General features: G+C 43.1%; 1 protein-coding gene across 5 annotated transcripts in view; it reads left to right on the forward strand.

Moving 5' to 3' along the window:
* Window positions 1-21,476, forward strand: part of LOC147464445 (phosphatidylserine decarboxylase proenzyme 2-like) — a 176,189-nt gene that overhangs the window by 104,501 nt on the left and 50,212 nt on the right. For all 5 annotated transcript variants that reach the window (XM_086515056.1, XM_086515065.1, XM_086515074.1 and 2 more), the window contains one exon: window positions 16,509-16,609. In XM_086515056.1, coding sequence (XP_086371182.1) covers window positions 16,509-16,609 — 101 coding nt within the window. The remainder of the gene's footprint in view (window positions 1-16,508; window positions 16,610-21,476) is intronic.

The raw sequence follows: 21,476 nt of genomic DNA on the forward strand, positions 1-21,476 counted from the left end.
TGGTATGCCCGAATCTATAGTTTCAGATAGAGATCCCCATTTTATGATTTTGTTTTGTAGGGCAATCTAGGAGAATATTGGCAACAACTACAATGCTTGTCCTCATTCCACCCATAGATAGATGGGCATCTGGAGATAGCCAACTCATTGGTTTTGGATTGCTAAAGTCGTACATCTCTGATCAGAAAACTCAATGGGAGAAGTATTTTCCCTTGGTGGAGTTTGCATACAACACCACTTTTTCATACATCTGCGAAGAAGGCACCATTTCAGATTATCGAGGGTGTTAAGAAGGATCCACCTATTCTAAGCACATAAGATAAGATTTTGAAGTAGATCAATACACACAGGATTTGCACATTGCTTTTGCCAAGGTGCGAAAGGCTCTGGAAAAGTCTCAAGCATAGCATAAGAAGGCAACAAACTAGCATTGAGGTGACTTGCAGCTGAAGGAGGATGATTGGGCGCTTTTAGATTTGAAAAGGCATGCCTATCCAAGCGGAAGGGTAACGAGCGACTTTTTCCAAAGCTAAGTATGGCCCTTCCCAAATTCAAGAGAAGATGAATGACGTATCCTTCAGACTGAAGTTACCAAATACTTGGAAGATTCAGAATGCATTTCATGCGAGTCTATTGAGACCTTTTAAAGGTGAAGTGTCAGTGGACAGGGAGCTAGAGGAGCAGTCTGAAGTGGAAGAGACAAGAGATTCTCATTCTAGAACAGGTCCTGGCTCACAAGGAAAGGAAAGTAAAAGGTAAGCTAGTATTTAGTCAAGTTCAAGAACTACCCGGCTTTGGATGCCAAGTGGATTGAGGAGGACCTAGCAGATACTCCTCAGATTTTAGAGCTTTACCTTGAAGCCTTTGGTTTAGCACCGACTATTCCAAGAGTAATTGATGAATCAAAGATGCACGCCGAAAGTACTTGAAGCATGCAAAGACGGAAAGAGAGATTCTTATCACGACGGCTGGTTAATCATTGGTGGAAAAACAATAGCCTAGGGACTTGTGCCTATGGGACACTTTGAGGAGATGCACCTTGCAATCTGGAATTGCCATGGGGACTTATGGACACATCCAGAGAGACACATCAGTGATGAGTGGTTGTGACATACGAGAGCTATGAGAGGAGCTTACCACGCATACATGGTTTTCACTGGGAGTCCATACACAGAGGGTGTGCATGCCAGAACACATCGAGAGGGTCAAGAGGAGTTGCCGTAGTTTTCCGCCGAGAGCTGCAGAGCAAGATACAAATTGTAGCACACATTCCAAACACCGATTTACTTTGGATTTGCATGGAGCGAGATATCATATACATAGCCCCTTGCTGATTTTCTCCTACTGGCTCCAGATTTGTTGCCATTAGGTAGGACCAGCGTTTTCAGTTTTCAGCAGTCAAACATCGTAGTAGAAGTCCCAGACCTCGCAGATCTCACCGTCCTGTAGCAGATCCTCGCCGCACGGTCAGATCCCGCGAAGTTTGCAGTTTCAGCTCGGAAAACGCAGATTTCAGCATCTGCATTTTCAGCGCGTCGTTATTGCATCATCGTCATTGAAATCGTCACCGACATAGAGTCAAAACTCAGCAGATAAAGATTTGCAGATTTCAGCCATTAGCGTTTTCAGATTTCAGCCCGTCTCGTCGTCGACATCGTCGGCAAGTCCAAAGCATTGTAGAGATTTGTGCAATCAATAGTAGACTGCTCTCGTCATAGAGAGTGGGGCCTTTGGAGGAGGGTTTGACAACATTCTGGTGTCGTATTCTTCTGTCTCTATCTCTAAGTCTCATGTATCTTCATTCACGGTGTTTATCCACTTTGTTTGTGACTATTTGCACTCTCTCACTAAAGGAACGGAAGGCTCTCCCTTTCGTAAGTAAAAGGAACCTTGAGCACAGTTTGGAGCACTCATCTTGAGCAAGTTCAACATTCACTTCCGCTGCACCTTACACCCCCATTGTACCTGTGAGTTCTGGGCTCGAGCTGAGTGTGCTGCCACTCCAGAGTCTGTACTGGTTCCTTTGAGATAGTCGAGACCATATGTTTTGGTGTGCTGCTATGTCTCTGTGTTGATTTGCTCATATCTATTGTTTCTTGTGTTTTCATGTTGTTTTAAGTGAGATGTCACGCACATTGCACCGAGGAGCACCCAATGTAGAGAGCACGACACACTATCCGCGCTACAGGTCTCTCATTTTTGGCACGCCCGGTGGCACTTGAACCCACAATCCCTTGATTAGAAGTCAAATACCTTATCCATTAGGCCACCCGCGCTACAATAGGAGCCCCCATCTTTCACACATCGCACATATACTCCTCATACCATGATACATTTCACTCAAGCTAGTCCTCGTTTACTCATCATAGGTCTACCAAGGCCTTCTTAGCCTCAATCCTGACACCCCCTTAGCTACCCTTACCTCTCATATATCTCATCCATCCTTCATACATCCGCCATGAGTAACTTCCCACACACCACTCACGCCCCCACCTGGGACCCCATAATAATTGGTATGATGATGAGTCCACAGAGCTAAACCACAAACTACGAGCATAGAGAGCACTAGAGTGGCTCATAGAGCGAGATGTAGGTGAGAGCCCTCTCGCTGAAAACGGTGAGCGTTTGAGGAGACCAAGGAGCTTGAGCCTTGAGCTATATCAGCTACCTATGAGCATGGACCGTGCGACAACATGGCGCACACTCTGAGAGCCTTGCCTTACCACCCCCAATGAGGACTTCAGGCATGGCATGACTATGCATAGCGACTTGGAGATCTGAGGACAACGATCTATCCTAGAGCCACCAGAGCCATGGCCCACGACATCCACTCTTCACAGTAGACATGGTAGGGTGGCCCATCCATAGGCTACAACATCCGAGATCTACAGATCATACAAGTTTACAGAGTGAGCACCTCATATATGCAGTCGACACCTTAGCCCCATTGATTGCATACCTTTTCAATAGGGCTATGGTGGAAGGCTTGCCAGAGGAGTGGATCAGATACACCATTGTGCCTATTTACAAATATGGCGATACCCTGGACCCAAGGAACTACGGGATCATAATGGTTGGCCACAGAATGGCCAAACTCTATGGAGCAATTTTGGAGGCAGAGTTTAGCTCAAATGCAAAGGGGGAGGGACCAAAAGCTTCAAGACTAGTAGGCTTCAGACGAGCCTTCTCTACTATAGATCACATCTTCGTTTTGCGTTGCCTGATTGATGGGGCCATGGCGTGGAAGAAGAGATTATATTGCTGCTTTGTGAATTTCAGTGAAGCCTTTGAGACAATGCCTCAAGAGAGACTTTTCCAGCACATACAGGGATTGGGGATCCCAATACAGATCATTTGGGCCATATATGCTTTGTATGTGCATGTGACATCGTGTGTTAGATGCCGAGGAGGACTTTCAAATACCATTGCTACCACCATTGGTGTGAAGTAAGGGTGGGCCCTTCCTATTCGGACTCTACATTGACGAGATCTCTGATTGTGCACTTAGTGTTGGAGGACAAGGAGTAGATCTAGCAGGTACGCTGGCACATATTATGCTTTATGTTCATGGTATTGTCTTGATCTCTGAGTGATAGGAGGGGCTACAATGCCATCTCGATGGCCTCAATGATTTTTGTACATACCGGGGCATGACAACGAACCTTGGTAAAATCGAGGGCATGATCTTTAGACTTCCACACATCCAGAGGAGTCAGACACAACACAATCTTCAAGCAATTGGAGGCAGAGTGGACGTGGTAGTCATATGTGAATTTGGGGGTTACCTTTGCCAGCCCCCTCGAGCACGTCTTCATGGCTCGGGCTGCCATAGAGAGGCTCACTAGAGGATATGCAACATTGGCCATGTTGGAGCGGAGATGCCACTCATCACACTTTCAGGAGCCCTGCACCAAGGGGTAGATTTTTGACACTTCGGTGACGCCGGCTATGACGTACGGTGCAGCGGTATGGGCCCCAGGCCTCATAGCAAACACATGGACCCAGACAAAGAGACCCTAGATTTGTATGCAAGTGAATAGTACCACGTGATATAGTTCGAGTAGAGTTGGCAGTTGTTACAGGCTTGGACACTTCAAGCAAGAAATCAATAGCAACACAGGAACAAAAACTGCAAAATCATTGAACTTGACAAGAAAGAGAGAGAGAGAGAGAAGGAGATCGACACGGCATGACGGAGTTTCGCGCCTAGATGCACTAGCCCCAAAGACAGGCGCCCCTTTTGGTATTTCTTTATTCTTGAGTCATAATGGTACAACTCCCGAGGGTCCTGTACTCTCAGACTCTACGTCTAGATGCTTTGTAGAGTTAAAGCCTAAGAGTGCTTATAAATTGTACAAGGGTTGCCTAAAAGTAGAGCCCCAAAAGCATCAGGTTCAAAAGCACTGTAACCCAAATGCATTGCTTCCCAAATAGCTCACATAAAAACTGCCTAAACTCAGCAGCGTGAAAAGAGAAAATCCTTATAGCTTGCCACATCATAGCTTGCACAAATCGCAAAGCTTCCATACAGTCTGCCACGTCAACTGTCCGCGCATTTTGCATGCATCAGCCAGACGCCAAGCTTGAGCATTTTTCAGGTTAGGCCCTAGGCCAGTGCTCTTTTAGCTCTTTTTAGGGTTGAGCCCTTGGCCATCTTCCGGGTTTGGATTGTCTTGTCCTCTCAGCCCTTCCTTTCTAGTTGGGTACCCACGTCATTGTATGTGGCGCCCCATTGGAATTGGCAGGCAGTTCATCTTTCTCTACATATCTCTAACAATACACACATGAAAGAGCACATGTTTTCAATTCAATTAAGGAAATTTCCAATTCAGTGCACATATGTTCATAAAGTCATTCCGCAAAATACTTTCAGCCCGTTAGTACCCCTAATATCACAGAGAGAAATTAGTTACTTAATTCAATCTAGGCAATTTGTGACAAAGGAGTGGAGTGGACCCCCTCTTGTGCAGTCTGCACCACACCAGATTCAACTTGCTAATTCATCGGTAACTTTTGGCATAGACACTACTAATGACCCAAAAGCTTCTCTCTCTTAAGAGAATTTGGGTTGTTCTCCTCCTCTATCCACTGTGCACCAAGGGCCAAAAAGTACCCTTGACCAAATTATCCGATGGACCTAACTTACTGTGCCGCTTTGACCTGTTTGAGCCCTGCTGGCCTTCCCTTTCCTTGGCACCTCAATCTGGATCATTGGAGTTCTCTAATCTTCCTTCATGTTCTTTTCTTGTGCCCTGGGACTTGTTGGTAGCCTCGCTGGCCTCCTTTGCCCGTTGGCACTTCAATCATGGTTGTCTGAATTCTTTGAGGAAAACATTCAACCGATTCCCCTGCTTTGTCGGAACCGTCAGATGTACTATCATCAGAAGCAGACGTACCTATCGATTCAAGTTGGATCTTAAATGATTCAGTAGGTGTGATTACTGTAGTAAAGTTTTTGAACTTGTCAAGGATCATTAAGGAGAAATCCTCTCCTTTATGTCTCCAAAATTTTGACTTTACAACACTATATACCAAGCTTAATTTGGAGGAACTTAAATTCAGAGTCAAGTCTCTTATTTCAAAAGTTTTCCCATACAAGCTTGAGAAGGATAGGTATAAGGCATTATTTCTAGTAGAAAAGTCAGCTTTGAACTTTGACTTCTTATGGTTGAAAAGTAAGAATGTAGACGTAGACAAAGATTCATTGACATCATATCTTGGTTAGATTTTCTTTTGGATAATTTATATATTACCGTTGGTGACTCTCTTTTCAAGCAAAGAATTGGTATCCCTATGGGCACCAATTGTGTTGTTTTTCTTGCTAATTTCTATCTTTTTACTTACGAGTTTTATTTTATGGAGCTTTTGTCCTTGCTAACACTTGCCCAATATTTTTGCACAACTTATGTAATGTAAGACGCTTTGTAGATATCTTTTTGTTCCTGACATTCCTTTTCCAGATTTTATATACTTGAATTTGAGTTCTTTAGGTGGAGGAATTTATCCCGAGGAGTTTTGTGAACTTAATTGCACCACAAATAGTGATTGTTCTATCTTTTTAGACCTTGAGATTTTTTAGACTATCACAGATTGGTGACCTGGCCTTTGTACACACACACACACTACCCCTAGGCATGGACAGTCCCCGCGAGAAAACCTCTGCATAAATGATGACGTGGCAGGTAGTACGTGGCAGGATTATCCGAAAATGACGGCGGAAATTGCGGAATGCTGACGTGGCAGCAACGTACGGAAAAAGGCAGAAATTGCGACAGCTTGGGACCTGCTTTTTCCTACGCAATTCAGCCAGCTTTTGGCTATGCAATTTGAGAGAGAGAGAAAGAGAGTTTTTGCTTCATTGTCTCAAGAAAGAGAGAGAGAGACAGCTTTTGATTTTTGAAGCTTTTGGGCTCTGCTTTTAGCATCCCTTGTAAACTCATTTAATGGTGGCTCGAGCTCTCACTTCTGAGAGCATCTGGACGCAGAGTTTGAGAGTGAGTCCTGACCGCTCGCTTGTACTTTGAGTTGGAGATTAATACAAAAAGAAATACCGAAAGGGGCGCCAGTCTTGGGGCCAACATCTCTAGGCACGGAACTCTGTCGGGCCAGTGTCGAATCAATCGTGAACTGTGAACTGTTTGAAGTGATTTCTTTTGGTGTCACAGTAGATTCTCGACTTGGAGTGTCCAAGTCTGTTAGAGTGGTGTCAGGGCGCGGCTGATTTCTCTTCTACCGGGAAATCCGATCCTTTTTACGCGGCACTTATGGCTTCAGACAGAGATCCCCTCTGGATGAGGAGATCACGAAGAAGATTCACACGAGGAGTACGGCCCGCCTCGGCCTACTCCGGTGGAGCTTGAAGAGATGGAGCGTCGACGACTGATCGACGACGCAGGAAAGATGATTCTAAATTTTGCAAAGGACTCAAAATTTGCAAAATTTATGACTTAGACCTCCTTCGAGGAGGTGTATGCTTAGTGGCAGCAGACCATAGAACCACCCCCCAAACCAGTACTCAAGAAACCTCCTACTCCAAGGATGTTTACTGAGCAGGAATTAAAAGAGGTGGTTGCACGGATTTCTCAGCTTTTTGACACGCAGAATAAAGCAGAAAAGCACAACAAAAAGTAGAAGAAAGGAACTGACTTCCCGGGTTATTTGGGTCGTCAGTCTACTTTTGCTTCGGCCAAGAAGCAAAAGAAGTGTGTGCGGTTTGAAGGATTACCTAGTTCTTCTTCTTCTTCTTCTTCTTCAAGTTCTTCTAGCTCTTCCGATTCGAGCGAAGAAGACAAAAAAGGCAAAAAGCGAAGCAAAAAGCAGAATGGCAAGAAAAAGGCAAAGAAGTCTAAATCTCGCCCAGTTTCAGATAGTTCTATAGAGGACTCGTCTTCGAATAGTTCGGACTCTGACGGCCGCAGATTCTATGCAAAGAAAAAGAATTTCTACAAAGCCAACCAATATGACTTTCTGGAAGATAAAAGCAAGAAAGTCCAAGAGTTCAAAGAAGGTGGACAATCAATTAAATTTAACACGTTCTCTCGTTTTGGAGATGCTTTGAAGGCTTGCTTTCATACATTAGTTTGACATAGCTTTCTCTGGAGGGCGTTACTCAGAGCACTCCAAGATTCGGAGGGCTACTTCCTACTTCAGGGAAAATGCTCAAACTTGGTGGTCCATGCTTCTATTGAACAGGAAAGCGTTAGTTAAATGGCTGAAATTTAAAAGGCTTTTTATTTCTTCTTGGCTAACTCGAGAGTAGGAACGCGACATACAAACTGCCTGGAACCATCTTTGGATGACCAAGAAGGATACTTTGGACGCATATTGCGAGAGATTCTGGAGCTCTTTTCTATCAGCCTCTTCATTTAAGAAGATCTCGTTCAAAGAACAAATTGAGCGGTTTACCTTGGGTCTTCCTACAAAGATCCGAGATCACTGCTTAGAGCAAAAGTCGGATTCTATTCAGGAACTGATGAGTGATGCGAAACGGGGTTTTGCCATTCACTCTGGCAGTTTGACCTACCCCACAGATGAAATCATGACACAAAGAAATGAACAGACTTCGAACAATGAAAGTAGAAAGAAGAAGAGTAACCCAGAAAAGAAAGAAAAGGATGCACGACCCAAGCTTACTCTTTCACAGAGAGCTCTTTACATCAAAGAGGGGAAGTGCTTTGGATGTGGGGAAACTGGGCATATCTCCGCGAAGTGCCCTAAAAAGGCACCGAAAGAATAGAACGACAAGGATGAAGATAGGCCTGAAGGTTCGAGAGCAGCTGAGGAACGTGGACAAAAAGGCAAGATGAAAGCAAGACTGGCACTATTGATGAGAGTACAGAACTTTGCCAAGCTTGAGGCAAAGTGATAGACCAAGAAGCCCTGATTTTCTTTCATGGAGGAGCCAAGGCCAACTTCATTTCACCTCAATTGGCGGCACGGCTCGAGATCACACCCGATCGGATGGGACCACTAGCAGAAGCAGTTCTAGCGGCACCCGACAGGGACGTAGCCATTACACCTGTCATTGGCAAGCTTCTGTTGCATTGTTAGGGGTATTTGGGGCATGAGGACTTCTACATAATGCTTTTGGAAGGTTGTGATGTCCTCTTGGGAATTCCCTGGTACCACAAGAACAACGCCATGGTCGATTATCAAGCGAGAAAAGCGACTTTAACCATAGAGAAGGGCAGAACCATTGTACTTGACGTGAAACTTAACGGCGTGTCTGTCCCTATTTTATCGGCTTCGGCCATTTCAAAATTAATGAAATCCAGTCTGTTTGTTTACTCGATCATCTTTACAGAGATGAATGATGAGAATAGGACAAATATGTCTGAACTTGATAAAGAACACCAAGATTTTCTCCACACTGCAAGTACATACTATTTGTTGGTGCTTTCTTTGACGACATCATTGTTTTCTCCAAGGGTGAGACAGAACATAGAGAACATATACTTCAGGTCTTTCAGGCATTACGAGCTCACAAGTTGGTGATTAATGCATGGAAAAGTGAAATTTTTCTACTGGAGATACACTTTTTGGGACAGATTGTGTCAGCAACAGGAGTGTAGATGGACCTGGCCAAGATAGAGACTATTTGTGATTGGCCCGATTTGAAGAATGTCCATGAAGTTAGAAGCTTCTTGGGCTTTTGTACGTACTACAGGCGGTTCATTAGAAAGTTTGTAGAGGTTGCTTCCTTTTTGCATATTTCGACACAAAAAGGAGTCCATTTCTCGTGGTGACCCACAGAGGTGACTGCCTTTCAGACATTGAAAGAGAATTTGACTACAGGACCAGTTTTGATTTTGCCGGACTTGCAAAAGTTATTTGAAGTATATTGTGATGCTTGTGGTCGTAGTCTGGATGCGGCTTACGAGAGTCGATTGTTCTCAAGGCCGGAATTGACAGCACAGATTTATGAGAAAGAGCTTTTGGCAGTTATCCATGCCCTTACTCAGTGGCGGCACTACCTACTCGGAGCGGATTTTACTGTCTTTACAGGCCATGAGATTTTACGCTACTTGTCACAGAAGCAGCTATCGGAAAAGGAGATATGGTGGGCGAACATCTTGTCACAGTGTCACTTACAATTGTCTATGTTCAGGGACATAAGAATTTGGTTGCAGATGCTTTGTCTCGGAAGCCGTTGGTTCTGGCTATTTCCCCGATACATCAAAGGAGCTTCGAGGGTATGGTCGATCAGTATGCCACAGATACAGATTTTGCAGACATTTTCACACGGATACAGGATGCAAAGATAGTAGGAAGATATTCCATTTAGGATGGCTACTTGATGAGGAAAACCATGTTGTGTGTTACACAGCCGTTGAGGGAGAAGGTTATGACCGAATGCCATTGTCCACCTTTTACGAGTCAGCGTAGCTTTGCTACCACCTTGAAAGGGGTAGAGAGATACTTCTTTTGGCCGACACTCGAGAAGGATGTGGAGGAGTTTGTGCGCAGTTGCTTGGTATGCCAGAAGGTCAAGTTTTACAGGCATAAAGCACATGGATTGTTACAACCTTTGCCCATACCCCCCCGCCCTTGGGAAAGTATTGCAACGGATTTCATTTTTGATCTCCCGAGAACATAGAGTGGTCACGATGGTATCTGGACTGTTATTGACAGGTTTAGCAAGCAAGCTCATTTCATTCCAATGAAGAAAACAGTTAAGCCGAATCACTTAGCGAGACTGTTTTTGGCCCAGATGTTCAGATTACATGGCATGCCCGAGACGATTGTCTCCGACAGGGACCCAGATTTAGGAGTTTGTTTAGAAGGCTATTTGGGAGAACATTGGCATGCGGTTGCAGTTCTCGTCATCTTTCCCCGTCGAAGAGTGTATCGTGTTATTGCAGGCAAATTCCACCAATGGTAAATACTTTTCCCATTTAGATCTCAAAAAAGACGGAAAAAGGTAGCAGATCGCCATCACCGCGATTTGAAATTGAAGGAGAACGATTGGGTGCTCTTATGTTTTGAGAAAGCACGCCTGAGAAAGAAAAAAGGAAAGGAGAGGCTTTTTCCAAAGCTTAGTATGCGATACTACGGACCTTTCCAAATCTCCGAAAAGATAAATGATGTCTTCTTCCGACTGAAGCTGCCCAAAACTTGGAGGATTCACAATGCTTTTCGTGTGAGTCTCCTGAGGCCTTCTAAAGGCGATGTGCCCGAAGATGGGGAGCCTGATTAGCAATCCGAAGTGGAAGAAAACGAGGAGATTCTTGTTCCAAAAGAGATATTGGCACATAAAGACAGAAAGATTAAGGGTAAAGTGATAAGGCGGTTCTTGGTTAAATTCAAGAACTATCCTGCATTGGATGCGAAGTGGATGGAGGAGGAGGACCTAGCAGATACTCCTCATATTGTGAAACTTTATCTTGAAGCTTTTGGTTTAGCATAGTCTATTCTAATTAGAACAAGAGGGGAGTTACTCCGCTCCTTTGTCAACAGATGCCTCGATTTTGGATACTAGTCACTGATGTCTCTTTGAGGTTCAGGGATATTGAGAGCTTACAGTATTCTGTTGTAATGACTTTATAAAATGGATTTCCCAATAACATGATACTGATTTGTTCTTGAGTTGTTTAAGTGCAGGAACTGATAGACAAAATGACTGCAGCATTTTGGTATGAATGATCTCGATAGACATGGTTGCAATAAATTAGTCAATCGGGCATCTATGAGGTCCTGAGTGGATCTAGATGCGATTGCTAATTGCATTGTCGATAAATCATGGTCTGACATCCGAATGAATGTTGAATGTGATTTGTCATGTGATGTCCTGTGATGTCAAGTGATGTCTTGTGATGTTGTGTGATGTCATTGTCGATTGGTACATGTACTAGATGTGCGTTCCTAGTGCGTCGATACTAATAGTCAGTGTCTGCGAAGACAGTTTATGGTGTCTGTCTGTTTTGCAGGCGTAATCGAGGGCGATTACAATGCTTTCAAGAGGGGGGTATGTCACAAACTGTTGACGTGGCCTTTGTACACACACACTATCCCTAGGCATGGACAGTCCCCGCGGGAATACCCCTGTAGAAATGATGGTGTGGCAGGCAGTGACGTGGCAGACCTGTTCGGAAATCACGACCAAATTTCGGAGTGCTGACGTGGCAGTAGCGTACGGAAAAAGGTAGAAATTGCGGCAGCTTGGGACCTGCCTTTTTCTACGCATTTCATCCAGCTTTTGGCTACACAATTTGAGAGAGAGAGAGAGAGAGAGAGAGAGAGAGAGCTTTTGATTTTTTAAGCTTTTTGGCTCTGCTTTTAGCATCCCTTGTAAACTTATTTAATGGTGCCTCGGGCTCTCACTTCTGAGAGCATCTGGACGCAGAGTCTGAGAGTGAGCATCGACCACTCGCTTGTACTTGAGTTGCAGATTAATACAAAAAGAAATACCGAAAGAGCGCCAGTCTTTGGGGCCAACATCTCTAGGCACGGAACTCCGCCGGAGTGTCAAATCAATTGTGGACTTTGAATTGTTTGAAGTGATTTCTTGTGGTGTCGCGGTAGATTCTCGACTTGGAGTGTCCAAGTCTGTTACACAGACTCCTTGGGATTGGAAGTAGATATCTATGATAAACGCCTTGAACTAGAATATGTCAATTTGAATATCATCCATATGCCTCACATTTCTTCGAACATTTCTCTTTTAGCTAAGTACGGTGTCATTTGCTCTCAACTATTTAGTTTCTCATCTTTGTTCTAGTAAATCTATTGTTGTTTAGTCGTACCATCTTGTTTCTTTACTGATTAAGAAAGGATACTCATTCAAAAGAATTATGAAAACATTCGCTCATTTTTTCATCGTAGCAAGTTTATTTTCAATGTTTCTTCCTTTGGAATGTTCAAGATAATCAATAGTAAATTCACTAAAATTGGGTAACTCACTATTTTGATGTTTTGATCTTTAGCGCTTCTAGTATTTTTGCTCTAGCTTGACAAATGCTAGCCTTTATCATGGTTAAGTATGCCCATCGAGGGTAATAAAAAACTCAGCTTGTTGGTTTTATAGAGTACATTCAAAGCATGAATGACCTCTATACAAACCTGCACCTACTCTTGGGCAATGACGACGTGAATAGGGATGTCATAGCTATTGTCCAAGCTATTCATGATAAAGGTGATAATCTTATTCTTCCTGTTTGGACAAGTAGCGAAGTTGAGGTCACATATTGTAAAGTTTCGATCTTTGTACTTCTCTGGTTATTTTCGGCGTCTTCTTCGTACGTTTTTATTAGTAGTCAGATCTAATTTTTATTTTACATTAGGATTTAAGAATTTGTTCCTTTAGAAGTTGTGTGGAGTCTAATTTCTAGGCTTAAGTCCAATTGTCTTATCCTTTTTAGTTTAAAGTTGAGTACTTGTTTCAAGCTTTATCCAAGTAAGTTGCGTCAACTTGTATATGCCTTTCCGAAAAACAATTTTAAGTAATTAATTGTTTGTTTTATCTAGTTTTGTTTAGTAGCAAATACAATGATTTCGTTTTTGTTTTTGTTTTGGTTTTCTTGTGTCCCTTGCTTTTGTAGTTTTATGAGTGTTCTATCCCCTCTTATAATTTGTGAGTTCAGACTATTGTGAACTTATGATGGTTTATGATTCCTTTTCTTCTCCGAATCCTCTGATGAACTTGCATTTGGTTCCTTTGGTTCGTTGGAACCATCATTTGATTCCCTTACTTTCTCGAAATCCTCTGATGAACTTTCGTCCGGTTCCTTTGATTGATTCTCTTCATTAAAAGACACTTGCATTGTAGAGGTAGACACTAGCTTGTCCGTACGGTAAGTTAATGAGCCGGCATGCATTCCAAACATTGCTTGTGGCATGTCCCATAAGTTCTATATAGAGTCGGACTTCTGTTGCAGACAATACTGTCGGATCTCTTTTGGCAAACCATAGCAAAACCACGCAACCTGGTCCCTCAAAGTGATCCTCCGAAATGAGGACACTGGCAAAAAGGTATCCAAAACCTCTGGTAGTAGTCATCCAACATGTCTTTCTTAGTCATTCTCAGATGATTCCATGCCATGATGATGTCTTCGTATTCTTCAGTTATCCAAGTTGATGTGAAAATTTTCTTGAATTTTACCCATGTCGTAGGTGCTTCTCTGTGTAAAAACAGATTAGACCACCATGTCTGTGCATTTCCTTTCAAGTAAGATGCCGCCTTTCGCACCTTGGAGCGTTTCGAGAACTGTGTGAGGGTAAGCCACATACTAATGGGCTATCCTATGCAACTCTACTCAAAGCACCATGTCAACCAAAAGAATCCTAGAGATTCCAAAGTTAAAGTAGTGGCAGAAGAAGAAGAAAAAGGGAAAGTCAACACTGTCTATTATGAGGATGTATTGTAATGGGTTTTAGACACTGCTTCAAACCCAAAGTTTGGAGGTAAGACCTACCCTCTCTTGCATCAGATTCCACCTTATGAGCCGTATGTAGTTACCCTAAGTAACCGATATTAGCCTTGGTTAGAATCCATGCACTTCATGTAAGCTTTAGCTTACGGGGGCGTTAGTTGGGGTAAGCCGTTTAGCTTATACTCGATGTGTAACCAACCCCTAAAGCCAAGCATATCAACCATGCACCATTATGTGCATGTATGCATCCCACTACATAGACTTCCTTAAACATATTGTAAAATGTTGTTCACTATAGCTACGTGACATTTGACCCTTCTCCCAGATGTGATGGAAATCACTTTCTAGCATTAAATGCCACCTTTCCACTTTGAGCCTATATAAGGCCATATTGCTTAGCTTGTATTTGGCTTTTTTCATTTTTTTCAATCAAGCGAGTTTATTTTCATTGAATGCTCTCTCTCTCTCTAATTTGTTTGCTTCTAATCATTATGAAACATTCACTATCATGAATGCAACTAATATTTTTCCGCCTTAATCAAATCTTACAAACTGACCTGCTGAGAAGGCGACGTCAATTTTGCTGAGAAGGCGACGTCAAATTGTTGTATAAACTCAAGGGCTCAATGGGCGTCCTGGTAGCCTAAAGAGGTGTTAAACCTGACGGTCTGACCCTCTTCTTTAAACTCCTTGCTTTTCTTGCTCATGTGTTCATTGTCAGAAGAGGAGGAGCCCTTCTCCTCTAAATTGCTAGATCGCCTCCCGTACCTTCTAGACTTTTTCAAAAATTTGCTTTTCTTGCTTTTTCTCAGCTTCTTTCGGCTTTCCTTATGCTCACTGGAATGAGAGGACGGTGAAGAGTCGGAACTCTCTGAAGAAGAAGAAGAAAAGTTTGGGTCATCCTCGAAAGAAATACGCTTCTTGGATCTGCTTGCTACCTCGAAAGTCGACTTTTGGCCCAAATAACCAAGGAAATCTGCCGATTTCTTCTTCTTCTGAGAGTGCCACAAACCTTTCATCTGGTTCATCTTCTTTTCAAGAGCTCTGGACAACTCTTTCTGCGAGTAGAGTTTTCTGCACTTGACATTTCTTTCAGTTTTCTTCCCGACTTGAGAGAGGAATCACTAGGCTCACGCCATCTCTAGTAAATCTCATCAATTGGGTAATCCTTCAATTGTTTCGCAAATTTGGGGTCTCTGAAGTACTTGATCAATCTTTTCACACATTTGTCAACCTGCAGTTAATGTGTGCACTCGGCTCTTGCAAACTTCCCCGTCGGAAATTTACCCAAATCTTCGTTGTTTCTTCAATTCCCACGTCGGGATCCAACTTTTCTTGCTCTCCCTACAGAGCGGTGTGGTCTATATCAGATTCTCCGCGAGAACCCATGTGTGCTGTAGATGGATCATATCCTTTGTAGAGAATATCTTTTTGAGCTCTGATAACACTGTTAATAGGCTTACACATACAAGCGAGAAATCAATAGAAATACACGAACAAAAATTGCAAAATTGCTGAAATCGAGCAGAGAGAGAGAGAGAGAGAGAGAGAGAGAGAGAGAGAGAGAGAGAGAGAGAGAGAGAGAGAGAGAGAGAGAGAGAGAGAGAGAGAGAGAGAGAGAGAGAGAGAAGGAGATTCCACACGGCACAAAATCACCCCACCACGAAGGGTGACACTTTAACAATGATAGAGGAGGTGAGAGAGAGAGACGGAGACTCGAAGCTCCAGGATACATGGCCCAGAGATGTCATTGCAAGGAGTTTGAGACCTACGAAGATCAGGCCATGGCGGCGGCACAGGGGAGAGCGATATCAGATCTTGCAGCCATGCTTAGAGGGCTTCTCGTCTCCGATCCCCCATGTATCACATACTTCAACCATACCAAGGCACATGATGGAGCTAGATAGATTGATGCATCTCATGTTTGTACCTCCCTGAGCATATAGATCCCTCCCATTTTCTCCCTATGAGATAGAGCTCCACCCCCCCATACCTTGTATTGTACACCCATGGATCACCACCCCCTAGTAGCAGCATTGTTACTTTTTTTTTTTTTGTATATTTGTCCTTTTGCCATGGATGACTCACTATCATGTACATTGTTTTGTCTCATAGGCCGAGTTCAGCCTCTAATGGATGTAAAAAATCTTTCTTCTTCTTCTTCTTCTTCTCTCTCTCTCTCTCTCTCTCTCTCTCTATATATATATATATATATATATGTACACACACACATATATATACATCTATATATGTACATATATATATGTGTGTGTGTGTGTGTGTGTGTGTATTCTTAACAAAGTCAACATCATGAGAGTGATTAGGAGGGATAGAGACAGCAGACAGAGAGGGTCACGGGCAGCCTATCGTTGTCTACAGACGACGGGTAGTTGATAAGTGTAAACTCTTTAGTAAGGAGTCTTGGATGCCAATGGAAACTTAGTTACCTCTTCTTGATTGGGGAATCGTAAAATTTTTAATCGATAATCTCAAATACTAGTGTTAATTTAAGCTACCACTTCTTATTTTGTCTTGACAATGAACATGAAGGCGCCTCAATTTTCCTTGCTCGGGTGTCACGGCGCACATTCAAATGTTATACTTAGATTGAAAGAAATTGTTTTGTTATGTTTTTGCAAGGTACAAAGGAATTACTTGTCAACATGTCTATCAAGCAAGGACTGCATATGAGCTCTCTAGAATCTGCAAAGGAGATACCAAAGTTTATTGAATTTTTTCAGGTAAATATATTTCTTTGGTTGTGACATCCTTGGCAAGTTCTATTTTGTTTGCAATTAATAGAATTGCCAATATGTTTACATTGTGCATCATGAATAAGTTAAATTTCTTATTGATCTTAAATTGCAGCTTTGTGAGACCGTGGATGGCTTTACTAGGCAACGAATACATTAAAACTTGGAAAATTTGCAGAGGAGAAATCATTGTGCCAACATTGCATGAATGTTGATAGATTGTGATAGTAATCCATATAATTTAACTAGAAACCACTAGCCAGGTCTCACCTCAAAAAATCGCCCTTTGAGTGTCAGGTAGAGCTACGGAAGTTGAATTTCCTCACTTCAATGATCAGGACATCCATGATCCTGAAGGAGAGATGCGTCACAAATTGATGACATGGCAGTGCAACCCGGACACACATACGGCAAAGTGATGACGTGGCTGACTATACGGAAAATCCTGATTTTTTACTGACAGTTGACGTGGCAGTACTGTATGGATTTTCGAGCTTTGCGCTGACATGCTGACGTGGCAGATTGTACCTATTTCCACGTTTCACGCTAGCTGCTGACATGGCAAGGTTGTACGGAATTCCGTAATTTGTGCTGGCTGCTTTTTGCCAGTTTTTGAGGATCAGTTGCTTTTGGAACTTTTGCTTTTGAGTTTGATTGATTTTGGGGCTTTGTTTTTGGCATCCCTTGTAAGAATAAAAGAGCCCTAAGGGCCTCACTCTTTAGGGTATCTGGACGCATGTACTTTGCTCAAAGATTAAGATAAAAGAAATACCGAAAGGGGCACCAGTATTAATGGCCAATCTCTCTGGGCACGGAACTACGCCGGGCCATGTCGACCAAATTGAACTGTGATTTTAAAGGTATTTTAAGTGATTCTCTCTTGTGTTGCAACAGATTCTAAACTTGGGGTGTCCAAGTTTGTTACAGTGGTATCAAGTCATCAGGCGTGTGCTTTTCTCAAAGCATACCGATCCTGCTAAAGAGCAGACAAATCACTTGGGCACAATTTTGAAAATTGTTATTGAAGGATCTTCGTGTCCCGACCATGGACTTACTAGCCACTCCCTTCCTTACTTCATCGCGCATCGGGCGCGCTCCCATCTTCATTGCTCTGTCTTACAGGGGCATAAGGCCATTAAGGATCCCATATTACACATAGGTTCTCGTCGAGAATCTGACAAAGATAACACCTCCCAGTTGAAATCAGGCGTGGGAACTGAAGAAAAGAATGAAGATTGGGCAATTTTTTTTGGTGGAGAAGTTTGCCAAAGCAAAATACCAACGTCCACTGCACGTTGACATGGGTGTGAAAAGGTCGATTGAGTACTCCAGAGATCCGAGATTTGCAAAACACCTGAAGAATTATCGGATTGATGAGATTCACTCCAGATGGCATGAGGCCATTGAGTCTCCTCTCAGAACGGGGTGGAAAGCTGAAAGGACAGACGAGTGCAGAAAAGCGGAATCTTTACTCGCAGGAAGAGCTGGAACAAAACTATTGACCAGAAGATAAACCAGATACTCGAAAGGACACCGAAAGGGATATTGATGTACTGGCAATCTGGTTGTTTGTGACAAATCACCGGAAATAGGAGCAAAGAACTTGCTTCTGTATGGGTTGGGAAGCATGGAGCTGGAAATCCACTCTTTTGCAACACGGTGAGCCATCTCCTTACTTGTGTTGCAGGTGAAATCGAGGATGAGATGGTGACATCAAGAGCGACGGAAGCTCAAGTATGAATCGGATATCCTTTCGATTCGAGATAAGAATGATGAATTTGAATAAATGAATGATGACGCATGTTGAATGATTCTAGTGCGTCAAGATTCCAATATGAATGAGATGACCAGATGCTATGGTGAGCGCATCAAGAGTTTCTGCGGGATGAGATGGCTACACAGGGATCTAGGTGCATCAAGACTTCTAGACAGATGAGATGACTAGATGATTGAAACATTGTGTTCAATATGAACTAAGTGTGTGAATGAAGAACTTTGAAATAGAAATTTTTGAAGATGAATTTGATTTATATATGACATTAATGTTCTCTGGAAGAACTTGCTAGATGTGTGCAGATAACATGTGAAATCGATGATAATGGATGACGAATTCGGAGCACTGACAGCTCTAGAATGAACGTGACGATAAGTATCATGAATTTTGAAGGAGACTAATGAAATCCGCTATTTGTGAACAGATGACGGGATTAAGAATGAGATGAGGATGATTGTGGAGTAGTCAGTGACAGCTCCCAAATGAACCTGATAATGAATCATGAAGCACAACTGATTCAATGGAATGAAGGACTGAACCACTCTGTTCAGCATGAACATAGTGATGGATTGGGATCCTCGGAAAAGATTTCTCGCACACGACAATGCTTAAGGCGAATGATTCTCGCAGGCGAAGGATTCTTGCACACGACAGTGCTTGAGTCGAAAAAAATCTCTAGAGACATGATCGCAATATGGGATTAGTTAACCCGACATCAATGAGGTTCAGAATGGATCTAGATGTGGTTACTAAATACGTTGCTGGCAGTCATGGTCTGAGATTTGGAATGACTGTTTCTGTGATTGATTGTCATGTGATGTCCTGTGATGTCATGTGTAGTGATGTGACTATCGTCTTTGTACAAGTGCTAGATGTGTCGTGTCTAGTGCGTCGGTACTAACAGTCAGTGTCTACTAAGACAGTTTATGGCCTCTGTCTATTTTGTAGGCGCAATTGAGGGCGATTACAATTCTTTCAAGAGGGGGGTATGTCACAAATTGATGACGTGGCAATGCAACTTGGACACACACACACACACACACACACACACACACACGATAAAGTGATGACGTGGTTGATTGTACGAAAATTCCTGATTTTGCGTTGACAATTGATGTGGCAGTACTGTACGTATTTCCGAGCTTTGCGCTGACATGCTGACATGGCAGATTGTATGGATTTCCACGTTTCACGTTGGCTGCTGACATGGCAAGGTTGTACGGAATTCCGTAATTTGCGCTGGCTGCTTTTTGCAAGTTTTTGAGGATCGGTTTGCTTTTGAGTTTGACTGATCTTGGGGCTCTGTTTTTGGCATCCCTTTTAAGAATAAAAGGGCCCTAAGGACCTCACTCTTTAGGGCATCTGGACGCGGAGTCTGAGAGCAGAGGTCCCTCGGGAGTTGTACTTTGCTAAAAAATTAATATAAAAGAAATATTGAAAGGGGCGCCAGTCTTTATGGCCAATCTCTTTGGGCACGGAACTACGCCGGGCCGTGTCGACCAAATTGAACTATGATTTTTAAAGGTATTTTAAGTGATTCTCTCTCGTGTTGCAACAGATTCTAGACTTGGGGTGTCCAAGTTTGTTACAAGAGGGATCTGATCGAGGACACCAATGAACATGGATGTTCAACATGAAGGCGGGTGAATGCGGTCAATGTGGTGGTCACTTATAAAAGATGTAATTTCCTTACTTGTTACAACAACCACCACTAACGGAGTGCCAATGGAGAGCCTGAGAGATCTTCCTAGTTACTTTTTATTTTGAGTATCGGGCTAGAACGATTGATTTTACATCCACCTAGGAGTAAAATCACTAAAACAATTCAAATATACACCAAGACATGTTCAAAACAAATACCATTCATTTCAAACAAATTCCAAACATGATGACCGAACAGTTTCTCAAACGGATTCAGAAAATTGAAAGCATTCTTTACATCAGTCGAGCTCGAAAGTGGACAGGGCTCCCGTTCTGAAACCTACACGAAAATTAGGGTTAGATTTCTTCCATAAATTTGTAGCCAACCATAGCATGGTCCATAAGCTCTTAAATAGTCGAAACAGGCCTCAACAGATAGTGTTCCTATGGCGGTGATGATAGCCCCAAGATATACCAATCACACTGGCCCTCCAAGGTTATCGGTTTAAGAAGAGACACCTGTTGAGAGATGTCGAGAAATTTCAAATTGTTATCTACTAGGCTTTTGGTGGCAAGCATTTCAGGATACCCCACTCTTGCCAGAAGCTATACTCCGAAGGAAGATGTCAGAAGGCATATAACTTCGGGCAAAAAAAAATCTTAAAGCTTGCCAAGGCCTTGAAGTGTGCGGCTTGGTAGCTATTAACAGCCACCACTGCATGGCACTGCCTCAGAGAAAAACAGCGGCTTGAAAAATCTTTGATCCTTCTCTTGCAAGTGATCTTTATGGCTTATACCCAATAAGACAGAGCGATGAAAACAGGAGTGTGCCCGATGCGCCATGGAGTGAGGTCGGGAGTGGCTAATAAGTCTCGGGTCAGGATACGAAGATTCTTTGATAAAGTTTCCTGTAAAGCTTGGAAGTGTCATCTTGCTTTGTTTGCTCTTTGGTAGGACCAGTATGCTTTAGGAAACGCACACGCTTGAAGCTTTAATACTATGTCATGGGGACGGACACCACTTGTCAACGGGAAAGAACAGACTCAACAACTTTAAGCACTTCAATTAACAACTGGATTGAAAGAGATAGAGAGTGCACGACACACGAGACGGGAGTGATCGAGTTCCACCTCGAGAGAGCATTGGCCCCAAACCTTGGCATTGCTTTCGGTGTTTCTTTATACGCCCACGTCTATGAGGGCGACCACGACATCGACGGAGGCAAGTGTAACAGGGAACGGGCGGAACACAACAAACGTTCCGAAATGGCATACCGAACGAGTCCCGTTCGTGAAACGGAGTCTGGAATGGAACGCCGTTCCGGAACAAGGTGTAACCAGAACGGTGTTCCAAAACGGGGGGAACCTGAGGCGGAACGGCGAAATGCGGGGCGGAACTGGCAAAAGTAGGCATTTGGGGGCAGTTTTGGGGTTGTTTGGG

The sequence above is a fragment of the Adiantum capillus-veneris genome, chromosome 1, assembly GCF_014529385.1.
Source record: "Adiantum capillus-veneris isolate H3 chromosome 1, ASM1452938v2, whole genome shotgun sequence".
In the NCBI taxonomy this organism is placed as follows: Eukaryota; Viridiplantae; Streptophyta; class Polypodiopsida; order Polypodiales; family Pteridaceae; genus Adiantum; species Adiantum capillus-veneris.